Consider the following 25,963-nt stretch of genomic DNA (forward strand, 5'->3'; position numbering starts at 1 on the left):
GCTGCGATCACCACTCCTCAAACTATTAAGATAGAAGGACATATCAAGAAGAAAAAGGTAATGGTGTTGATTGATTCAAGAAGTACCCATAATTTTATTAATTGTAAGATAGCCAAGGAATTTAACAACTTCGTATACCCAACACCAAATTGTCAAGTGATGGTTGCAAGTGGAGGAACCATAAATTTCTCTGGAAAGTGCCATAATATCAAGCTATCCATGGGAGAATATGTATTGAATAGCCCAATGCTTTCCATTACAATGGGTGGTGTTGATGTTGTATTAGGAGTCCAATGGCTACAATCTTTGGGTACAATAGCTTTTAATTTTCAAGAACTTTTCATGAAATTTTGTGTGGAAGGAAAGGAAGTTGAATTAAGGGGTATTTCAGGGAAACTGGAAATGATAATAAGATCTAACGGTATGACAAAGCTTATAAAGGAGGAACAACGAGGTGCAATTGCAAAATTATGTTCACTAGAGGTTCCCACATCGAAATCATCTATTTCTCCAGATATCCAAAAAGTCTTGGACAATCATTCCAAGGTATTTGAAACTCCCAAATGCCTCTGTAGTGTCCTATCTAGGGTGCTAGATTAGGCTATATTTATTATCGACCATGATAAGTAAACTTCGAGGCATGCGTCTACAATCTATAGACATAAAGGATTCCTAACTAAGTGTTCATGATGGTAGGTTACAAAACTTCTTTACGGAAGGTTGAGGTATGCTCCCTATCACCTGGACACTCAGGTCACTCAATTCATCTACCTATTTTAAAACAATGTGTATTACCTAAACCAAGATTTCAATCCCCTTACGAGGATGCTATGCATAAAAGCCCTGTTCAGTGAACACTCAACATTCATTGTTTATCATTCATGAAAGATTGAAACATACTAAAATCATAAGCACACTTAAAATTCAAATATATGAGAAACAGGGTTCATGAAGATGCTTTAAAAAAATAACGAAAGATCAGATCCCTTACATGATACAATTCAACGATCTCAGCGATGAATCCTTCAAGCCACCATCATAAACATTACTCATACGAATTGCTAATTAAATCAACGAAAGCATAAACCAAACTCTAATCACTGTGCATACTATTGAATATTCAGAAGTTGCAAATGAAATGAAATGACAGTATACCCGTTCCACGTAGGGCCCGTCCGCATTTCAAAGGTATACTGGACTGCGCTCAAGCAACTATAGAATCAACGCAATAACGAAATCGTGACTGCAACTGAGTTTTGGTATTAAGTTCAAAAGCTTTGTTTTTCAAAACGATACACTGATAACAACTAACTAACAACACATAACTGTGTTTACATATGTCTAACAACGTTTACATTTCGGAACGAATGTACATTCGTTATGCGGCTGTTGCCGCTTTTGTTATGGAATAGTTTTTAAGTTGTTTCCATTCTGAACCGATTTCAAAAAGGAACAAAACTAAATCGGTTTTTAACCCTATGCTGTTGTTGCTTTTGTCGCCAACATGTTGTGCTTTGACCGTCATTGACCGCGCATTCAGGAGTGTTGGTTCTGCTGTAGGATAGGTGTTCGTCCATGCTTGTACATTCTATTTTTCATCCCTACCCTTTGCTTTAGCTTAGCTGTCATGCCATATGTCAAACAATAAACCAATTACAGGATGTTGCAACTTCCTGTAGTCTTTTTATCAAAAATCCCTAATTCTTTAACATAAAACTCATAAATCAATTCTAATGCATTTAACAACTATAATACTGTTAACTAATCAATTTCAAGGGGTCTAAGAGATGTATGAAGGAAAAAGGTAGGAAAACGATGTGTTTCAAGAGGAAAAAGGAGGTCAAGGAATGGTACCAACATCTCTCCCCGACTTAATGAATTAGCATGACCTCATGCTAACCCCGATGTGCTTCCTCTGAACTATGTCCCTACCTGTACCTCTGCTGCCTTCAACAATGTATCCACATTCTTCTTCACCTGGGCATCTTTCTGACCATGGATCTCATGCTTTAAACTTTTGTAATTTTCCTTGAGCACCTTCTTTTGGTTGTACCATTTAGTGGCCCACTTACAAATATCTGTTTGTTCAGCTTCAAGTTCCTTGATTTGTTCCCTTAACTTTTCATTTTTCTGTTGAGTCTCTTTACTCTGTGCTCTGAGCATTTTATTTTCTTTCTTGATAACTTTTTCCAACATATTGGCCTCCATTAGTTCTTCCTTTAACTTCTCAATTTGCTTCTCCAGTTTCTTTTGTTTCTTAATGGCAGGTTGTGAATTTTTTTCTTGTTTGTTATTGCTTTCAACCTCCATCTCAGCTCCTGGACCAGGTTGTGAGTGGGCACTACTTTCAATATCCATCGGTATAGGTGCATTTGATTCAGGCTGGTCTTCTTGTAGCTGGGCCTTTGATGCTCTCCTGGTTCTTCTTGTATAGGTGGTAAAAATTTTATCTTGCTCTGCTTCCTGAGCATCCTTTTTTCTCATTTTCCTTGTCCTCACATTGCTAATAGGTGGAGGTACCTTGCTTGCTTTGTGTATAGGAATCTCTTCATCGATATCATTCATAAATCCTGAGTTCTCCTGTGGTTCTTCCTTGTCTTCTTCATCTTTAATTTGGTTGGCAGCCAAGAATTCCTTCCACGTTTTCCCTCTTCTCTGTAACTCATACTCAATAAGAATTTTAACTAGCCCAAAGTGATATAAGCTCTTGTCTTCATTACCTTTCTTCTTTTGGATGGTCTTCGACATTTTGGTTAGGCTTTGCAAGAGGAAGTATGGCAGACTGATAACACACTGCCCTTTCAAATGTAACAGTAACTTGATATGGTACAAGTAAACAATACTGTAGCGGCCTTCACAAGTCACAAACTTTTGGATGATATAGACCATCTTGTCCCAGGGATGCACCAGCCAACTCCTTGGGACGCCTTTCTTCCAAATAACGGATGAAACCCTGGATCTGGACATAAATTGAGTCCATGACTTCTCTTTAAATTGCTTTGTCTTGAAGTACTTCTCCCCTTCTGGGCTGATCCCTAGGGACTGAGCTATGGTGTCTTCCGAAACTCTGAATGAAAAATTACCTATCAGAGCTTTCTCTCCGTTGAATGTAAAAGCGAATTGTTTGGTGACCTCTTCATTACTTCCACGAAATTTCTCTAAAAAGGGCAGCCACTGTATTACTTTAAGAATTGAAATGCAATCTTCGTGATACTGGGAATTGTCGAATATGCTTGGTTCGACCCTATTGGTCATTTTGGCAGAGAGTTGTGTTCTAACTCTTCTTTGTTTATGTTTTGCAAATTCAACAAAGAAGTTTTGATTTGTTACCTTTTGTCTTCCGCCCCAACGTTGTTGACCTGGTAGCGTCCTCGGCTCTTTAACACTAGCTCCTTTAGTAACCCAAGCGATGCTCGATTGACTGTTTTGTAATTATGGTGGAGGTCGAACCCAAATGACTACATTTTCCTTTCGTGGCGCTTGCTACTTTCAGTCCTTACTGTTGAAGTCACAGGAGTCGAATGCTAACATAGAATAACTGAGAATGATAATGAAATAACCGGCTTACTCAATTCATAACATATTCATCTTTTGGAACAGAGGAATGGTTGTACTGGTTGTATGGATGCCATCATAGAAGCGCTAGAAGCATATATGAAGTACTGGGATATGATTTCAGGTAGTCGTTTGCATCATTTGGCTTCGTCGGGTGGTTAAATCATAATTCGGCCGTTTCAAACATAATGAACAAGCCCGCATAACATTTGGTTTTCAAACAATTCACCATGTGTCCTGCTTCTGTTGGTACCCGGCCAAATAGAAATATTGGAATCGCTGTAAGGTTTGATTGGTTGGTAACAGAGATTGAAAAGGCAATATGAGAGGGGATAACAAAACATATAAGTATGAGATGGGTTGGAGTATTGGAAGATGATAGGGATTAACAATAGGATAAGGAGTGATAGGTATGGAGGTGTCTCTGAAATTGATCGTAGCAGTCACAGTTATTAAATTTAACATTAAAAATTAATCTAAGAATTTAAATGTTAAGAATAAGGAATACATTACACTTTTGTTGGTTGTTCAAGCGTTGCATTGGCATGCTAGGTAGGACTAGTCTCTTTTGACTATTCTTTGTTGTTCATAACAGGTCCCCTGAGATAGATTCGAATGCAACAGGTCCCTCTGAGATCTGGAAAATGTTCATGCAGCTTCTTTGAAATCCGGAAAAAGAACTATATGTATACAGGTTCCTTGATCTTTGGTATTTGATGAAGTCTTGGTGACCAGCAACCTGTGGATCCTTGTTGAAACTTGATGAAGCTTTGTTGAGGTAATCTTGAAGTAACAGTCTCTTAACAGGTCCCTTTTATGTGTCTTGAACAGGTCCCATTACTGTTGGTGTTGGTAACATGGTCTTCTGGACAGAACAGGTCCCCCTGCATAATGTTTTTAACCAGGTCCCTCTGAGATAAAACAATGACAAAACAACTTCTTTATTGAAATCTGGAGTGCTGAAACAAACTTCTTTGGAAATTTACAGTGAGGAGATGAGATAAGAAATATTTGAGAATTTACAATGAGGAGATAAGAAAACAAAATGCTGATGCTTCTCCCCCCTACTAAAGTTTTGACTTGTCCTCAAGTCATTATTCAGTTGATGAATCAAACAGGAAACAAAAGAAAAGGAATTCTTACCCGCCAACGAATTGGTTTTCAAGTAAGAATTCGGGGTTAGAGTGTGCCAGAGTCTGGTTTTCACATCTAACCCATTTTTATTATTTTTTCGTTGTGTTTTTTTTTTTTTAGATTTTGTTTTGTTTTGTTTTTTTTTTTTTTTTTTTTAATTTATTTTGAATTTCTAAATTGAAATGAAATGAACTAAGGCAGAGATACTACAGTTGGAGGCTACAGTATCTCAACCTCTCTTTGTTGAGATGCTGTTTGGAGAAAATTTTGCTTGCTGATGGGCTTAGTGTAAAGTTTCAGGCGATGACCGTTGACAGTAAAGGAATGACCTTCTCCATCAATAGTTTTGAGCTTGACTTAACCATTGTCGTAAGCCTGAATAATTTGGTATGGACCCATCCAATGTGTGGTAAACTTGGCTTTATGATCTCTGAATTTAGAGTCAAAAAGTAAAGCCCAGTCTCCTTCCTTGAACTGCTTCTTCTTGATATGTGCATCATGCCACTGCTTCCTTTGTTTTTGCATGAGGATTGTGGTTTCCTCTGCTTGCTGCCTCATTTCATCCAGCTGGTTCAACTGCTGAATTCTTTCTTGTTGTGCTTGGTTCAAATCAATTTGCAAATCTACAGCCAGTTTAAAAGTATGTATTTTAAACTCAATAGGAAGCATTACCTCTTTTCCATACACCAACTGATATGGTGTAAATCCTGTAGTATTCTTCCACGTAATTCTGTAAGCCCAGAGTGCATATTTGAGCTTCTCTTCCCAATTCTTTCTATTCATTGCCACATTTTTAGTGATGATCCCTTCCAAAGTTTTGTTTGTGGATTCCACCTGCCCATTGGCCTGTGGATGGTAAGGTGTACTTCTTCTGTGCTTGATTTGGTATTTGTCTGTGATGTCCTTCACTAACTTTGAAGTAAATTGAGTACCTTGATCAGTCACTATTCCCCTTGGTACTCCATACCTTACAAAAATCTCTTCAAAAAGGAAGTTTACCATTGTTTGTTCGATGGCTCTAACTAGTGCTTTTGCTTCAGCCCACTTTGTTACGTAATCAGTACATACTAAGATGTACTTCTTACCATTGGAGGTTGGGTTAATGGGTCCTATAAAGTCTAGAGCCCATTTTTCAAATGGCTCTAGGTGAACTTGGGGCTGAAGTGGCATCTCATCTGTAGCTGTTGGCCTGCCCATTCTTTTGCAGCTATCACAACTCTTCACGTACTTCTTGGAATCCTTAAAAATGGATGGCCAGTAGTATCCAAGACTAATAATTTTGAATGTTGTTCGCTTAGCTGCAAAATGCCCACCACACGATTCATCATGGCAAGATTTTAAAATATCAATTATCTCATCATTTCTTACACATCGTCTAATAATCATATCATAACCAGTGTAAAATAAATCGCCATTAATCCATGAGTATCGAGCACTTTGTTTGACTAGTCCCTTCTTTTCCTTTGGAGTAAAGTATGGATGTGTCCTTCCTGTAGACAAATAATTGGCCAAGTCATCATACCAAGGATTCACTATGGAAATTACAAATAAATTTTCATCTGGAAAAGAATCTTCAACCGGAACAACCTCACTTGGATTTTGCAGTCTAGAAAGAAAATCTGCCACCTGATTCTCTTTACCTGGTCTATCTAACACTGTGATGTTAAATTCCTGTAACAATAATAACCATATCGTAACTCTGCCACTAGTTATTGGTTTATTCATTAAATTTCTAATGGCAGAATGGTCAGTATGTACAAAGACTTCATAACCAGTTATATAATGTCGGAATTTATTCACAGCATATATGATGGCAAGTGTTTCCTTTTCTGTGACTGTGTAGTTTGATTCTGCAGGTGTTAGATTTTTGCTAATGAAATAAATGGCATAATTACAGGATTCCTCTTTTTGGCCTAATGAGGCACCTACTGCAGTGTAAGATGCATCTGTAAAGATATGAAATGGTAGGCTCCAGTTAGGCCCTCTTAAGACTGGTGTGGTTGATAACTTCTTTTTGAGTGCTTCAAATGCTTGCTGGCAGTTCTCATTCCAGTTGAAAAGTACATATTTTGTTAGAAGCTTAAACAAAGGTAAAGCTATTTTACTAAAATGTTCAATAAACCTTCTGTAATAGCTTGCATACCCAAGGAAACTTCTTACCTCTCTTTGATTCATTGGAATTGGCAAATCAACAATGATCTGGATTTTTGCTGGATCAACTTTAATGCCTTGAAAAGAAATATAGTGGCCTAATACTATTCCCTCGTTTAACATCATAAAGCACTTTTCATTGCTCAGGGACAGATTAGCTTCAATACATCTTTTCAAAACTCTTTCAAGGTTCTCTAATGCATGTTCAAATGAATTGTCATACACTGAAAAATCATCCATGTAAACTTCAACACAATCATGAACTAAATCAGCGAAAATAGCTAATACAGCTCTCTGAAATGTAGTTGGAGCATTGCAAAGTCCAAATGGCAAAACATTATAAGCATAAGTGCCCCAAGGACAAGTGAATGTGGTTTTGTCCTAGTCTTCTGAGGCTATCCTGATCTGGTTGTAGCCACTGAAACCATCAAGAAAAGAGAATGATGATTTCCCAGCTAATGTGTCTAACACTTGGTCAATAAATGGTAGTGGGAAATAATCTTTGAGCGTTGCTTTGTTCAATTGTCTGTAATCAACACAAATGCGCCACTTACCATTTTTCTTGGGCACTATAACCAATGGGGATACCCACTGACTATCAGAAATAGGATATATAAAATTAACTCTCAACAGTTTTTGCAATTCTTCTCTGACAATATCCTAGAGCATGGGGTTCATTCTTCTCTACGGTTGCCTCACTGGTTTGATAGTACTATCTGTATAAATATGGTGATTGCATGTGTCGGGGTGAATCCCATGCATATCGGTGTAGTCCCAAGCAAATGCTTTCTGGTATTTTCTCAATAGTTGAATCAATTTCTCTTGTTGAGATGAATCTAGGTGATTGCCAATGTTCAGAGTTTTCCCTGGACTAATCTCTATGATCTGACTCTGTGTGTTTGTGATGGATTGAACTGGAAAAATATCGTGAAATGTTGTTTGCAAAGATTGAATGGTGCATGTTTCCTGAAAATTTTGGGCTAAAAGCACATCTGCAGCATGATATTGGTCGTTTCTCAAATTTTCGGAAATATCAGGTTGAGAAAGGAACAATTCTACCAAATCATTATTATTTTGTTCTTGGAAATCATAGATTTGGTCGATGCTAAAAACAGATTGTACTTCTTCTTTATCATTGTATTTATCATCAAGCCATAAATTGTGTGTTACTGCTGGTGATTGTGCCGATGGATAAAGAGTGAGTTGTTTTCTTTCGGTCCCTCTTGAAATGATCATGTTGCTCGATCGACATCCTATGAATGCATCAGCAGTCACTAACCATGGTCTACCAAGGATGATAGGGTGCCCTCCTAAATTGGATTTGGGTTGAAGAACTAAGAAGTCCACTGGATACTCCCAAGAGTCTAGTGAAACAATATTTATGTCCTCCAAAATCCCTTCAGGAATCACTTTAGACCTATCAGCTAGTTCTAGAATAATCGTTGTGTGTTCCAAATTTATGAGCTGGAGTGTTCTCATGGTTTCAAGAGTCATGACATTTATTGCGGCCCCAAGATCTATTAAAGTGTTTAGAATCTGTATGTTGTTAATGATTGTAGTAACTCTGGGGATACCAGGATCAACATACTTTTCCATTGAGATGGTATTTTTCATAAGGCCAGCTAAATGTCCTATAACATGAATGGTTTGTGGATCAATCCGTTTCCTAGTGGGCTTCTTAAGGCACATTTCTTTGATTGCTTTAGTATATATGGGAATGTCTTTTATGGCTTGCAGTAGCAGAATTTTTATATAGACATTCTTGAGCTCATCTAAAACATCAAACTGTGGTATAGACATTGGAAGTTTTATTTGGACCAATCGGTCTGGAAAAGGTGGATGCAATGGTTGCATTTGCTTATCTTTGGTATCATCGTTTAGTTTTCTTTGATTTTTCGTTTCGTTTTCATTTTCTGTGTTTTCTTCTTGTTTATCAGTTGTTGGAGAATCTTTGTGGAGTACCTTGCCAGACCTCAAGTTGATATTTTGCAAGGGTAGTGTGGGATATGAGGTTCCCTCTTCTACATTGTAGGCTGGCCTCTCTGCTCTGTTATTTGGATTTGGGACAGTTTGAGCAGGAATTTGAGTAGGTCTGGGAGGTTGTGAGTTAGATGGAAATTGCAGTTATGGTGGATTTATTGATGGAGGAGCAAGAAGTGCTTGTTGAGTAGGTTGAGGTTGGTAAACAACTTGCTGCTGAGGATACTGTTGATATGGTTGAGGATGTGATGAGTATGGCTGATGATATTGTTGATATGGCTGCAAATATGGTTGGTATGATTGAGGATATGTATGATATGATTGAGAGTATTGTTGAGATGGTCTCCATTGTTGTTGTGGGTGATTTTGGTGCTGCCATGGCATGGGTACATTCCATGAATTCTGAGCATACATTTGATCATTTACAGGAAATTGCAAATTCTGATTTGGAAACATACCTTGAGGTGCTGGTCTTGGCTGCCATGGTCTCTTTGTGCCCATGTAATACACATTTTCCATCTCTGCATTAGCTGCCATATTACAGTTCTGCAAAACCTTAACTTTAGGACAATTAAATATATCATGATTTTCAGTACAGAAGGCACAAATTGGATGTTTTATAATGGGCAGTCTTTTAAGGTATGTTTCTTCCGGCATTTTGGGCAGAAGATAGCCATTATCTGATCTTCATCTTCTTGTTTCTTCTTAGCTTTTAGAGTGTCAATTTGGTTCCCTAAGGTGCTTAACAGATCTGTTTTAAATTCTTCTAACAGATTCCCTATTTCAGCCCTTTTGACACTTGCTGAAGCAGATTTTGTGACTTTGGATGACAGGGTTCTTTTTCCAATTTTAGCTTTGCTCCTTGAATACTTTTCGCATAATTCAGCGATTTCTTCAAAAGGTAGGGTAGAAATGTCACCTTTGCCCATCAGATTAAGATCATCCATGTATTCCTCTCGGATGCCTTTCAAGAATATTGTGCGAATCAAATCAAGAGGCATAGTTCGGTGTTTGGATTTTTGTAAGTTATATACAAACTGTTCTAAGTATTCCTCTAAGGTTTCATTCTCTTGTTGGCTCATTCTAAAGATATCATCTTTGGAATCTTTGGATCTACAATAAGGTTGATATTTCTTTAGAAATATTCTTCTCATGCCATCCCAATCAATTATCGCATGCTCACCAAGCCTCATGAACCATCTTAAGGCTGATGCCTTTAATGTTGCCGGGAAGAGTCTAAGCCTATGGGCATCATCTGTGTAACCATATGTTCGACATACAATGTAAAACTCGAATAAGAATGAGTCTGGGTCTTCTGAAGCCATACCATAAAAGTTTGGTAGCACGGATGGAGGTATGTTTTTCATTTTGATCTCATCATCTTCTTGTGGTTCATGAATAGGAAACTTAAAGGTTGACTCTTCTTCATCTCTTCGTCCTTGATTTGGTACTGATCCATCTCCTTCCTCACCCATTTTAATAGGTTCCTCTGTGTCAGTGTCTCTTGTTTCAAAGAGAAGATTAAAGAAATATTGTTCGGTCACTATGCTACTTTCTCCTTGTGTAGAGGATCTAGGAAAGTGTTTCTTCTGCGATTTATGTGCTAATAAAGTTTGCCTTTCGATGAGAGTAAGTCTTTGCCCTGACTTTAGTTTATCCTCTAATGCTTGTATGGTGACTTCCTCAACTGTTGTTGTATTTCCTAAAGAGTCTACTCCTGATGATAGGTTAGTTTTTGGATGGGGGGTTTTTATGAATCTACCTTGATTATCTCTAAATATGGGCATAAGTGAACATGATTTCTAAATCTATGTTTTTGCTCGTTTTTGTTTATTGAATTTTTTTTCTTTTTAAATCCTTTAACTACGCCTCCCCGGCAACGGCGCCAAAATGTAGTGTCCTATCTAGGGTGCTAGATTAGGCTATATTTATTATCGACCAGGATAAGTAAACTTCGAGGCATGCGTCTACAATCTATAGACATAAAGGATTCCTAATAAGTGTTCATGATGGTAGGTTACAGAACTTCTTTATGGAAGGTTGAGGTATGCTCCCTATCACCTAGACACTCAGGTCACTCAATTCATCTACCTATTTTAAAACATTGTGTATTACTTAAACCAAGATTTCAATCACCTTACGAGGATGTTGTGCATAAAACCCCTGTTCAGTGAACACTCAGCATTCAATGTTTATCATTCATGAAAGATTGAAACATACTAAAATCATAAGCACACTTAAAATTCAAATATATGAGAAACAGGGTTCATGAAGATGCTTTAAAAAAATAACGAAAGATCAGATCCCTTACAGGATACAATTCAATGATCTCAGCGATGAATCCTTCAAGCCACCATCATAAACATTACCCATACGAATTGCTAATTAAATCAACGAAAGCATAAACCAAACTCTAATCACTGTGCATGCTATTGAATATTCAGAAGTTGCAGATGAAATGAAATGACAGTATACTCGTTCCACGCAGGGCCCGTCTGCGTTTCAAAGGTATACTGGACTGCGCTCAAGCAACTATAGAATCAACGCAATAACAAAATCGTGACTGCAACCGAGTTTTGGTATTAAGTTCAAAAGCTCTGTTTTTCAAAACGATACACTGATAACAACTAACTAACAACACATAATTGTGTTTACATATGTCTAACAACGTTTACATTTCGGAACGAATGTACATTCGTTATGCGGTTGTTGCCGCTTTTGTTATGGAATAGTTTTTAAGTTGTTTCCATTCTGAACCGATTTCAAAAAGGAACAAAACTAAATCGGTTTAGAACCCTATGTTGTTGCTGCTTTTGTCGCCAACATGCTGTGCTTTGACCGTCATTGACCGTGCATTCAGGAGTGTTGGTTCTGTTGTAGGATAGGTGTTCGTCCATGCTTGTACATTCTATTTTTCATCCCTACCCTTTGCTTTAGCTTAGCTGTCATGCCATATGTCAAACAATAAACCAATTACAGGATGTTGCAACTTCCTGTAGTCTTTTTATCAAAAATCCCTAATTCTTTAACATAAAACTCATAAATCAATTCTAATGCATTTAACAACTATAATATTGTTAACTAATCAATTTCAAGGGGTCTAAGAGATGTATGAAGGAAAAGGGTAGGCAAACTATGTGTTTCAAGAGGAAAAAGGAGGTCAAGGAATGGTACCAACAGCCTCCCACCTATTCGTGACCGTGATCATGCTATTCATTTGATTCCAGGAAGTGTTCCTCCAAACATCAGGTCGTACAGATATCCCTATGCCTAAAAGAGTGAAGTTGAATGTATGGTTGCAGAAATGCTAGAGGCTGGTATAATTCAACCTAGTCAATGTTCTTTCTCTGCTCCAGTAGTATTGGTGCACAAGAAGGATGGATCATGGCGCATGTGTCCAGATTATAGGGAGCTCAACAAGCTCACTATTAAAGATAAATTTCCCATTCTTGCCATTGATGAATTATTGGATGAATTGCATGGATCAATTTACTTCACCAAGTTGGATCTTCGTTCACGATATCATCAAATCAAAATGAAGACTGAAGACATTCCAATAACAGCATTTAGAACTCATGAGGGTCATTATGAATTTTTGGTCATGCCTTTTGGCCTTACCAATGCACCTTATACATTTCAAGGTTTGATGAATTCCATTTTCAAACCCTTCATTGGAAAATTTGTGTTAGTATTTTTTGATGATATAATAATCTATAGCAAGTCTTGGATGGATCATGTTCAACATGTTGACAGGGTGCTCAAACTATTGGAGGAGAAACAATTATATGCAAAAAGATCCAAATGTTTCTTTGGAGTACAAGAGGTGGAATGTCTGGGTCATATTGTATCTCATGAAGGTGTTAAGGTAGACCCTAGCAAAATTAAAGCCATTAAGGAATGGAAAATCCCCACATCCATAAAGAATTAGCGAGGATTTCTCAGTTTGACAGGGTATTATCGCAAGTTTGTTAAGAATTAGGGAGAATAACGACACCTCTAACAATATTATTGAAGAAAGATGCATTTTCATGGACTCCAGAAGCAACAAAGGATTTCGAACATCTTAGGGAAGCAAGGTGCCAAGCACTGGTCTTAGCTACACCAGACTTCATAGAAACCTTTATTGTGGAATGTGATGCTTTGGGAAATGGAATTGGTACTATTTTAATTCAAGATGAAAGACCCATTGCTTTCAAAAGTCGTCCAATCAAAGGGAAGTATTTACACAAATCTATTTATGAGAAGGAAATGTTGGCAATACTACATGCACTTAAGAAATGGTGACCCTACCTAATGGAAAGACACTTCAAGGTAAAAACGTATCATGATAGTTTTAAATGCCTTTTAGAACAAATATTATCCTCTGAAGAGCAACAAAAATGGGTCACAAAGATGTTGGGTTATGACTTTGAAATCATCTACAAAAAAGGGAAGAAAAATGTTGTTGTAGATGCACTCTCAAGAAAGGATGAGGATGTGGAATAATTGTTTTGTGTTATTTTTATTATCCAACTAGATTGGATAAATGAAGTAAGGGATGAATGGAAGAATGATGAAGAAGTGTGGCCACTCATTCAAAAGTTGCAAAATATCCCAATTCAAATAATATTGTCAAAAGTTGACGAGGAAGGAAAAATCATATTGGAATCTGAAGCAACCACAGAAACAAGAAATCGACAGCTATGAAATTGATCAATTTCAGAGTATCTCATCAAGTGGAAGAACTTACCTGTTGAATATTCCACATGGGAGGATGATAATTTTATATAGAATCATCTAGAACTACTCAAGCATTGAGGACAACACTTTTTGAAGGAGAGGGGCATGTTAGGTCCTTATACTACTAGTGTAACCCCTTATTGTCATTAGTACAACCCCCTTATTATATTGTAGTGCCCATGTAGCCCCCATATTGTTATTATTGTGCCCCGTAGAAACCCACTATTGTTATTATTGTGCCCTTACATTATTATTGTTATATCGGCTCTGATTATATTATGACCCCTTAGACTCATATATATAGAAAGAGGGGTCTTGTCATTTGTATCATCCAAGAATTGTTGATTTGTGTAATGTGAAGGAGGTTGCCCCCTCGAAGAAGCTTATTTATAAGGTGTTGATTTATCTTTTATATCTTTTTGTGAGCTGGTTTTCTAACATCTTCCCTGGTTTGAAGATATCATTCCTTCCCATGTCAGGAGATATGGAAATAAAGCAATAATTTTTTTAGCTAATTGGGGTTGTTTAAATATTGGGAGGACACTAGATTCTCTTTGGCATCCATGACACCTTAAACACATCTTTTGGATCATGATATTGAAAACAACAATGACCTTAACCAAGTCATGTACAAGAGATCCCCTCACCATGTAGAAATGGAATAGTCGGGATCCATGTCACGGTTAGCATATTGAGGAAAAAGGACATGAAGGATATTGTTTAGGCCCTCACACACTCACCCACCTTTTCAAGTCATTTGTATTGGCAAAATGAATCATAAAATATAAGAGCTTGTTTATAGAGAATATTGATATTATAGAAATTTTCAATAAGCATTAGTGTGACTTGAGTGATGTATATGTTTCATAGTTACCAAGTTTGGCCGTACCGGCAAAAAGAATTCGGAAATTTGCTGATTCGGTTCGGTACGACGAATAATTCGTCAGTTTCCAATTCGGTACAGGTCAGCGGCGAATGATTTTGGTCAAAGCTTTCTATCAGTTTATGTCCAACATCTACTGTGCTGCTCCTGTTGAGTTGACGAACAGTGTGGCTGTGTAAAACAATGAAGCTCGGGCTCTGTGTAACCATGGATACAAATCGCCCCTGAATAAAATCACACAAGAAATAAATTGAGTTTTTCAAATACATATTATAAAATAACGCAGCCTGTTGAAATTTTAGAATTGAAATTTTATAAAAATAATGCAACGATCTTTTAGCTTTAATGCTATTTTTTAAAGTTTTAATGCGCGTAATTTTTTTAGTTTTTATAAAAAAATTATTCGGGTACTTTTTTAGAGGATTAATCAGAAAATTGGAGAAACATAAACAATAATTTTTATAAAAAACAAAATAAAAAATAATAATTCTTATATTATAAAAAAAACAATTTCTATCAAATTTCTCTATAAAATGTTAAATAGGGTTAGAAATTTGGTTAGAAAATTGATTATTTTAATTTTGGTTTGATTTTGGTATTTTATTATATATTATTTACAAATTGTTCTACGATAGAATATGGTATAATCTAAAATAAATTACTAATACTAAAATGTAAAACTTTTATTAAATAATTAATTTAATTAAAAATGTAAAAATTTTATTAAATAATTAATTTAATTAAAAATGTAAAATTTTTATTAAATAATTAATTTAATTAAAAATGAATCAATATTGTCATTGACATTAAATAATATAAAGAGCTCTGATACATATTTAGGAGGCATCATGTGACTCAATTGTTTTAAATGAGAGGTGAGTTAGTAATTTCTATATAATTGCAACTAAAAGAAATATAACTTCTATCTTAACAAAAAATATGAAATAATGAATTGGTTGCAAATTGGTACCTCTTTTATAAAAAAACAAAAAACCTAATTTCTATATTTGAAAAAATTATAAATGGAGAAATTTAAACAGATAACTAGTTAGTGATTTCTATATAATGACAAATTGCAAAAAAAAGATAACTTCTCTCTTAAAAATAATTATAAAATAGTAAATCTTCGCAAATTGGTAACTCTTTTAAAAAAATAAAAATCATAACTTTTATATTGGAAAAAATTATAAACTGACAAATTTATAAAGTGTTAAATGGATAACTCCTATAAAAAAATAGAAAAAAGATAAATCGATATTAGAAAAAATTATAAATCATATAAAATGGTAAACTTTCAAATCCATAACTTTTATACAAAAAATAGAAAAACAGTAGCTTCTATATTACGAAAAATTATAAAATGGCAAAATTCATTATTATAAAAGATATAAAATGGTAAACTTACAAATCCACAACTTTTATACCAGAAAATAGAAAAAACAATAACTTCTATATTACAAAAAATTATAAAATGGAAAAATTGAGTTTACAATGGATAAGGCTTATGAAAAAAAAAGGGATAAATCCAATATAAAAAAAAAAAAATAAAAAAAAAAAATAAAAAAAAAAATAAAAAAAAAAAATTAAGTATTTGTAATATGTGTAATGTCTAATTTTTTCCATATTGAATTTTATAGGGTCGAATTTTTTCTATATCGAAACGAATTCGAATTAGAATTCAAATTTGAATTTGGTAACTATGATATGTTTATCTGGCTAAAAATGTTCTAAATATGGGAAAAAATTTATTAATTCCTCAAATATATGGAATTCATAATCGTATATATTTGAATTCACAATTGTAAATAACCGAGTAATATTATTGAACATTAAGAAAATCAATGAAACGTGTGTTCAAAACTAGTACATTAAGTTTAAAAATAAATAAAAGAAAATCAATGAAACGCGTGTTGAAAACTAGTACGTTAAGTTTAAAAATAAATAAAAAAACAACGATTGAGAGAAGAACAAAAAAATAATAATTCGGAAGAAAAACAATAAAATTTCCACTGTGTGGACCCCTGGGGTCAAATGATGTATAGATGTATGTTTTTTTATGGGAGAGCTCGTTGTTTTTTGTGTCCAATACATGGATATGGGTAGATCTTGCATGAGTACACACTTTGTTTGTTCTTAAAATAAAATTTTAAACACATTTGTATTAATTCTTTCAAATTTAGATTTTGATAAACATATCTCACATATGCCCTTGAGCTAAATGATAAAGTTATGAAATAACCTACAACCCCAAATATCCTTACCATACATCGTTACCATTTAGAACTCTTTTCTAAAGTGACAATTAGTTGAATATTTATTTGAGACATCATGGTTAACAAAATATCTCCACACTAGTATTCAATATATGAGTGACCTGTTACATCCCTTATTTAGTTCAAAAACTATTTCTCACATAAACACATTTAAATATCTCCACACTAGTATTCAATATATGAGTGATCTGTTACATCCCTTATTTAGTTCAAAAACTATTTCTCACATAAACACGTTTAAATATCTCCACACTAGTATTCAATATATGAGTGATTTGTTACATCCCTTATTTAGTTCAAAAACTATTTGCAAAATCATTCAATCAATTCCCATGAGGATATCATCAGATTGTGCAACTACAATTAGATTGTGCAGCCACAACTAGATTGTGTAGAGAGATTTTTTTAGGAACTGTAAATTTCCTCCTATAGGATATGTGTTGAATTCCAAAAGAATGTTCTATTTGGATTTGGAATAGCTTACAAAATTATAGATGTTCTTGTTGCTAGAGTGAATCGTTTTGCAAATGCAAAAAGAGAGAGAGAATAGAATCAGGCTAGTGATACACTTAGAGCCAATATCCCGCATAAGACACACACATAGAGATTGATGGTCAACTATTCAGAGTTGGTGAATTCACGTGCAATGCCTTGGCAATACAAGGATAATATTTTGAAGTGATGAAACAATATTTCATATGTAAATTGTAGTCCAACCAATATTAAGTTGGAAACTCATATTGTAATGCTTGACATTTCATATAATATATTTTTTTTGGTTGGAATTATTTATGGTTGCACTTGATATTGTTTAGTATTGTAATTAACATGTGTAACTTTGTATGACAGTGTATGACAATTTTTCTTTAATTTAGTCGCAATCATATTAATTAATTTATTTTGATTAATAATGAACACATAAAATCAATATAAATTTACCATATTATTAGTTTATACTAAATAATGATAAACATAATTAAAATGAATATACGACTAAATTAGTCGTTTATAATGATTATTAATGAAAGTAAATGAAATCAATATAAACTATTTAAATTGTTGTTTATATAATGAATATGAAACTACCAAGAAAAAATAAATGCCTAATGCAAATGATAAATTTGTGATTACAAATAGTGACTAAATTTTGCATATATATGACTATTAGTCACTAATTTGCAGTATCTTATAATACAGCCGAAATGTAGTAATATTTCTTTGGTCACTAACTAGTTTCAAGTGATGACTAAATTTTGCATATATATGACTATTAGTAGTTAATTTACAGCAATATCTTATAACACAACAAAAAATTAGTCATATTTCTTTGGTCATTAATTGGTTTCAAACGATGACTAGAATTTTCATATATATGACTATTAGTAGCTAATTTGCAGTATTTTATAACAGGACAAACATTTCAGTCATATTTCTTTGGGCATTAATTGGTTTTCTAAGGTAATCATATAGTAATATATTTTGTTGTATATTTGGTCATTAATTTTGGCAATTAATGACTAAATCAATGACTCAATTAATGACTAAATATACTACTATATGATAAAATTGAGACAACCAATTAATGCCTAAGCTAAGAATGACTAAAAGTTGGTCGCATTATAAGATACTGTAAATTAGCTACTTTTGGTCACCGATTGAAAAATGGTTATTTATTGCAAATTTTAGTCATTTTTTAGTAACTAATCAGCGATTTTGTACTAGTGGGTGTATTCTCTTCCACCCCTTAATTGTTTGTTAATGGTGAAGAACCATTTGTTACTAGAGATGAAAAATAGATATATGAAGCTCCTGAATATGATGGGAATTGGTATCATGTTTTTATTGTTCAATACAATGATGTGTTAAGGCACATCAAGGAACATACCATGATATTTCTTAGTTCAATTGAGTAAAATATTACGACATTACTCCTTTACCCTAGTTGGGCTTGCCAGCTTATCCAAAACACCATTACAACATTACAATAAAAATCATGCTTAGAACATTTCTCCTACAATCATAACCCAAAAATTAGCCATCTCAAATCCTCTTGGATTCCACCTATTTATAGATAGGTATGTAGACCTAATCCAACCCCATTTACCATGGGCATTACCATGTGTAGATAAATTACAAGTAATATTATTGACTCGATCAAAATTAGTCCAAAATATTCAGTCAAACTTAACCACTTTATCTCGACTGCCTCAAAAGCTAATCAATTCTGCATGTGCTTTCCTTATATGAAAATTCTACGTGTTGATCCTCTTGCAACATTTCTGATTCTTTTGTGACATTCCTACATGAAACTCCATCAAAATACTCAAGACCGCCTCAAAATTCCTCCAATTCCTTTTACCCAAAAATGGTGCCAATGTGTACCCTCCAGGAATACACGGAGACCCATCCATACACTTCTTCCTCCAAAGATCTAGCCTTCACCAAGGTATCCCAAGACGAAGAACACTTGAACCATGACATACCTAAAGTCATTAGGTTGCAGTAGCTAGAGATGTTTGGTTCTCCCTAGAACTAGGACCACAATCATTCCCTCATTGTCTCTGAGGAAAAGGAAGGATGAATGTGTTTCATTCCCCTCCCTTTACCTTTTATTTATAGTTTAGGATAATAATGTATTATAATATTTTAATAATATTCCTAAATTTACTTTAGGAATGTTGTAACCATAATAATTATTTTGATTAGGAACCATGTCTAGGTATCTTGATAAGTTTGGTGTACTCAGACTTGGGGATATTGTATGAAATTGGTGTATGATATTTCTTTTTAATATGATTTTTTAATGTTAAAAATCCAATATTTTTTTATGATTTAAATTATATGCAAATGTCTATTTTTGTGTGTGTAATTTTCAACTCAGATGTGCTCATACTTACTTTGGTGTAAATTTCATCCATTACCATTGTAATTACTAGGTGCAGCATGCCATCCACTATCACTATAACCACTAGGTGCATTGCATTATCCTTAATGTGGACATGGGTAAATAAAGGGATATAACAAAAGGACTTTATGCATTGAGCATGAAATAGAAGAATGGATGAGAAGCCTATTTGAGAAGAAATCTCTTTTCACAATATAATAAATGCATAATATGAGATGATATCTAAAATTTGGTTTCCTCAGTATATATGGGAGACAATGGTGTAATAATATTTAAAGGGTTTAGCAAATCATTAAGGCTTAGTTAACCAATAAGGAAAAATATAATATAACTATAAAAATTCAATAACTCAATATGTAGTGCTTAACATACTTCTCCCTTTCAAACATGTGTTTCCCTCAATAATTGATTAGATGTGGACAATTTTACATGAAGTAATCATTTTCCTATGTCACCTCTTCTACTACTAGTTTTTCCACTTGATGATATAGTTTCCATTTCTAGTATTCTTTTCTTTCTTCATTAATCTTAGGTGAAATATTATGAACTACGATTTTGTCATGTATTACCTTATTAAGAAAGAAACATGGAAGAATATATGGACACGTGAAGATGGATAAAATTCCAATTTGTAAGCCATACTTTCAATCCTTTATAACACATTTTAATGATCATAGTAAGTGGGTCATAATTTAGATCATTCTTTTGTTTCTTGAAGGAAATCTATTTGTATAGTTATAGCCTTAAAAATATCCAACCCTCACTTCAAATTCTATTTCACTACAATTTCGATTTACTAGTTCTTTCATTCCATTTCACTTCATAACCAAATTTCCCTTTAATACTTGGAGAATATCTTCTCGGTGCTCTATGTCGTGATCTATTGCTTTAACTTTCACTTTTCCTATCAAGTTTGGTGTGATGGATGAAGGATGATAACCATAGAGTACTATAAATGGGGACAATTTTTTATGTAGGGAAGAACGTGTTGTATCATAATTATATGAAATGAAACCACTTGACCCATTATGACCTTTTACCAAATGAAAATAAACAAATTTATAGTTTTATACAATCTCTCACAATATTAATTGTTCAATGGATTGAGGTTGATAATAGGATTTGTGAGATAATTTATTCACCAAATTAGACAATGATTAGTCCAAAAATATGAAATGAAACCACTTGACACATTATGTCCTTTTACCAAATGAAAAGAAACATATATGTCCTTTTATACAATTGCTCACAATATTAACTTTCCAGTGGATTGAGGCTGATAATAGGAGTTGTGAGATAATTTATTAACCAAACAAGAAAATGATTTAGTCCAAAACTCACTACTGAAAATTTGATCTCTATCACTTACAATAATCTTTGATATTCCATGTAGATTTTGAATTGTTTCTAGATATCCTATAGCTATTACACTTTTGTTAAAATGAAGAGAGAGAGAATGAGAGAGAGAGAGAGATGGGCATACATTGCGAGTTGATATACCATCACCATGATATGATTCCCTCCTTTAGGCTTTGGTAGACATGTAATAAAATCCATCAACGCCTCTTTGCAACAATAACTTTGTATGAATAATGATTGTAGAATGCTTGTGGTCTTGATTGTATTTTCCTTATTTTGATGGAAAACCAAACATTTAGCTAAAAAAACTGAATATTAGTTTGAAGACCGTCATAGAAAAATATTTCTTGTTATTGTGGTAATTTTTTAGGAACCCTTAATTTCCTCCTATAGGAAAAGTGTTGAATTACAAAAGGATTTTATGTTTGGTTTTGGAATAGGCTTACAAAATGATAGATGTTCTTGTTGTTAGAGTGAATCGTTTTACCATAAATTCATCTAATAACCAGAGCAATTTTTAGTTATTGAGTGTATTAGGGGAATTTTCGGGTCTAAAATGAGTATCCTAAGGAAATTCTACAATCAAAATTCACTTTATGAGAAGCAATCACATTTTAGGGGATGCCATCATCTCGAATGGTTGAGGTGGAATTGCTTGAAGTAAAGGTAATTACTTACATATTATATTATTTTATTTTTATATACTATATTAATTACATGTTATTTTTTTCCAAAGAAAAAATTGAACTTTTTATTAACCGAAATAAAAAGTTACATAGTATATGCATTAAGCATTCATTTTTGTTGTATGATGCGCAGATCATAGAGCCCACAGGATGTAGGATATACTATCCTTTTAGAGAAAAACGAGAAAAAGTTGTTCCTGAAAACAGGAAAACAACAAGAAAAGAAATAAATGATCCAGATGGCCTATGCTTTCCTTCCCTTCTTCTTCTCCACTCTTCGCCAACCTCCAGTGTTGGGAGTGGTATCAATAATGGCAAGTTGGTTTTCCATTGTATGTGTTGGTTGTTCTTTATTTGATTCCGATCCTTCTGAGCCGTGAGCTCGTTTGATTCCACTTACTTCCAGCTGAGATTCTTGTTGTTGTTCATGCCGCAAGTCAGTCTCCGGGGTCTTTTATTCCTGTAAGTTTTCCTATCCCATTTGCTCGCCTGTAGGTTTTGTCTTCAATTCCTTTTCTTCTAGCGGTTCAGTATGCTGCGAGCCTTTGGGTTTTTTCAAATGTTTTTTATTTCCTTTAGGCTCCTTCCTAGCCAGTGGACTAGCGTATTGGAGGTGCCTTTTTTGGAAACATCCGCGGCATCTAAATGTTGTGCTCTCATAATCAAGCGGTTGTGCCCACAGTGAATTATTAAAATTCAATGTAATGTGATTTGGTAGTCCTTGACTTAGGTCCACTTCTACACATATTCTGGCATATGTGAAGATTCCTCTGGTAATCCTATCATCATCCAATATTAGAAACTTCGCCAAGGAGTTCCCAATGGCTATTAGAACTTTGTGATGCTAGAAATGTAGAGGGAGGTTATGAAGTCGTACCCAAACTGGCATTGTTGAAACTACCATGGTATTTGCATCGAACTCCGGAAACCAGGGGGTGATGAAAAGGCCAGCATTGCCCCAAAACCAAGGCCCCTGATTGATGATGTTATCTCGATCTTGTTTGGTGTTGAATCTTACTATGAAGAACCCTTTTGGGCATAAATAAATTTCACAGTTTGTTGACCATGTGGAGAAGATCCATTGATGCAATGCATCAGACTTTGGCCAAAAACCATTAAATCTACAAATAACAAAATTTTGAGCTAAATCTATGTATAGATCACTTACCTCCTGCAGAGACACTGTGAGCATTGGGGCTTCCGGTTTCTGTTCCACAATGTAGGGGCCTGGTAGATTGGATGTTGGTTCTGGTTTGTTATTCATGTGTTCCTTTCCTTTGACTGCATCACAGAAAGAGCCTGAAGTTTTGGAGCTGGCTCCCTTGCATCTGCCTCTCAGTCTTAGATTTAGTATGATGGTTGAATCTTTGGTAACTCCATAGTCATGAAGCGTGTGATTATCCTACAGACTGTAGCCTGAATATATCATATTTTGGTATGTTGTTGGGATTCCCAGTTTTATTTGGATCTCTTTTTTTAAATCATTTATGCTCAACCTCTTGTTGATTTGTATGTAATAATGTCTGCCTCCTATTGATCTGATAAAAATTTACATCAGATCTTCCTCCAGACCTGGCGGATCCACATTGTCTAGGCCTCAATCTGTTGGATATGCCTTCTTTGTCTCCCTAAGAGCACCGCAAATTTTGGAAGGTTTGTATCCTGTTATCTCCTATTCAGGCTAGCTGAGATTGATTTTCATGACTGTTTTGGCAAGGAGAATCCCTGACATGAACCTCACTTTCCCTTTGCAGTCATTAACCCACGCTTGTCCGGGGGAGAACAAGGGCACATCAAGTCTCACTGCCCTCGACCCATCCTGCACATTCCTAACTTGCATGTCAGTCTCTCCTTTGTTATTTTGTCTGAGAACCGTAGATTAGTTAACACATGTTAGTCCCAAAGAGGATGGGGGTTTAGCAAGCCACGTAGTTCTCAGCCCTGTATGCGCTACCCTATCTTGTCTGACGGCTCCTCCTTCGATTTTCTTGGGAACGACAATTTGATCAATGGTAAAGTCTGGTCGTTGCAAGGGTGTCATTGACCTGACTGCCTTCTGATCCTCCATGTGTTCCCGTCCATTTTTCAAAGCGTTGACTGGTTTCTCTATTTCTACGATGCTGGTCCCTTCGTCCCCAAATAAAGACTGCTCACTCGGATCCGCGTTTTTCCAAGGAGCCAAATCTGAGCAGGTCAATTTGGCTACCTTGTCGACGCCATTCTCATGATTTTGTGTAGGCAGATTGATAGAGACAAATCCTATCCTTGCTTCTGTATCATATCGCTCGTCGGCAGATCTAAGTGAAAGAAGCTGGCCCCAACGGGTCCAAGCCCCTTCCATCTTGGGTTCAAATATTAGTGAGTTGTCGCTATTAGCCACCTTCAACATTTCGATTGCCTGGAACTTAAGCTTGATCATGGCCATCTTCGGCCCTCCCTTGTGACCTGCTCTATTGCAACCAAACTCTGCCATGATCGCTCGATTGATTCTATGGAAGGGTTTTTCCTTGAGAACCCTTGCCACACCTGGCTTGAGGGAGAAACATTCTACGACAGAAAACCCATTTCTTATTCCGAAACCAAGCGATAGCACTGCCGGAGGGCCAAGAGTAGCTCACCCTTCTACCGATTTCCTATGTGGGGTTCGTTCTGATCCCATGTAATTCCCATCCTTGATTTGCAGGGCAGTGTTGACGCAGGTCATAGTTCCGGAAACCTTAGCCATGGCTCTCTCATGTCCTTCCAACTCTCATTATTGACAAGATATTTGTTAGATAGCTAATCTTGGTGATTAAGCTTGGGTTAGTTTGGGTATTTATTGGAGTCCAAGAACACTCCTTAATTACATATTATTATATAATTTAACTGTATTATTTAAATAATATAATTTTTAATTAATAGTATAGTATACAATTAAGAATTTATGAATTTATGAAGGTGCGGAGGGAATGGACTGGCGGAGGGAAGAGCTAGGGTTTTCAGGCGTCTGCAGGTATAGATATCCATGGAAGGGCGTAAAGGGGGGAGCTCCACTCCCTCCTTCAGGTAGGCAATAGCTAGCCGAGGCAAGAAACCATTAGAGAGTGTCAAAGTTCCTTCAGGAGAAGGGATAAGGAACACAGAGAAGGAGCAAGAATCTAATAAGTAAAGAGAGAATAACAATAATAAAGAAAATGAGGAAAAAGACAAGGAACAGGGAGTGAAAAGCAAAGCACATAAGGGACCATGTAAACCAAAATTTGAGGTCACACCCAGAGTAGTTTTAAATGACCCAGCTCTGCAAGCACATAGGGAACACATGGGGACATATGCTATCATTTGTAAATTCATGGGATTAAGGCCCACTTAAAAGGGTTAACAGATATGGATCAAATACCACTTGAAACCAAAAGGAAGCATTGACCTACATATTGGGTCAAAGGGTTTCTTCATTATGGTCTTCACAAATATTGAGGATAAAGATAGAGTGTTTGAAGGAGGGCCCTACTTCTATTTAGCAGTACGCCCATACATGTGACCGTGGATGATGAATTTTGTCCCTGACTAAGAAACTTTCACTTCGGTCCCAGTCTAAGTAAGACTCTACTCTCTAGCTCTTGATTACTGGCAACCAAAATCATTATCTGCCATAGGAAACAAATTAGGGCGTTTTGTCAAAACTTCTCAGGCCACCAAAAGGGGTAAGTACACTTCCTTTGCATGAATATGTGTGGAGATGGATCTCTCTGGAGCTCTACCAGATGAGGTCATCTTGGAAGATTTTGATGAAGAATGGGTGCAAACAGTAGACTATGAACATATTCCTTTCAGATATCGAAGATGCCATGAGCATGGGCACCTATTTAGAGACTGCCCTCTCAGTAGAATAGAGAACATAAGTAAATCGACCACAATGAAAGATACTGAAGGCTTTCACAAAGTTGTACATAGAGGAAAAGGGGGTAAGAAGGGGCCAAAGCAACAACAAACAGAAGGGCAACAGGCTAATCTGAATAAGTTCCAAGTACTCGAAGAAGAAGAAGAAACAACAAAAGAAGATCAGGTAATGGAAGGAAGCCCAATGGAGAAGGAGAAAGAAGAAGATAGAGTACAAACACAGGATATTAACAAATAGAAAGAGGCTATGCTGAGCGATGTAGAACCGGAGATGGACCAAGAAATGACCCAGAGTGAGATGGAAATGGAGGATCATGAACTACAGGAGATTCTTGATAGGGAACACTTAGATCTGGAAGGGTTCTTGAAACAGGGGACCATGAGGGGGGTAGACTCTTTACCGCCAGAAGATTTCAATAGAGTACAACAGCTATTCCTATGG

The 25,963-nt window shown here is 35.4% G+C and overlaps 1 protein-coding gene across 1 annotated transcript; it reads right to left on the reverse strand.

The window, feature by feature from the left end:
• Nucleotides 1–23,524: 23,524 nt before the first annotated feature.
• On the reverse strand, nt 23,525–24,118 carry LOC149227916 (UDP-glucose 6-dehydrogenase 5-like). The gene has a single exon (XM_089380618.1). It carries the CDS (start codon nt 24,116–24,118, stop codon nt 23,525–23,527), a length of 594 nt encoding a protein of 197 aa, XP_089236744.1.
• Between the last annotated feature and the right edge of the window lie 1,845 nt (nt 24,119–25,963).

Source organism: Pinus tabuliformis, chromosome J (assembly GCF_031772625.1).
Source record: "Pinus tabuliformis cultivar Carrire ecotype Pingquan chromosome J, CPIR1, whole genome shotgun sequence".
NCBI lineage: Eukaryota > Viridiplantae > Streptophyta > Pinopsida > Pinales > Pinaceae > Pinus > Pinus tabuliformis.

Coding starts and splice junctions, on each gene's coding strand:
- LOC149227916 (XM_089380618.1), bottom strand. CDS start 24,118: ATGGCAGAGTTTGGTTGCAATAGAGCAGGTCACAAGGGAGGGCCGAAG.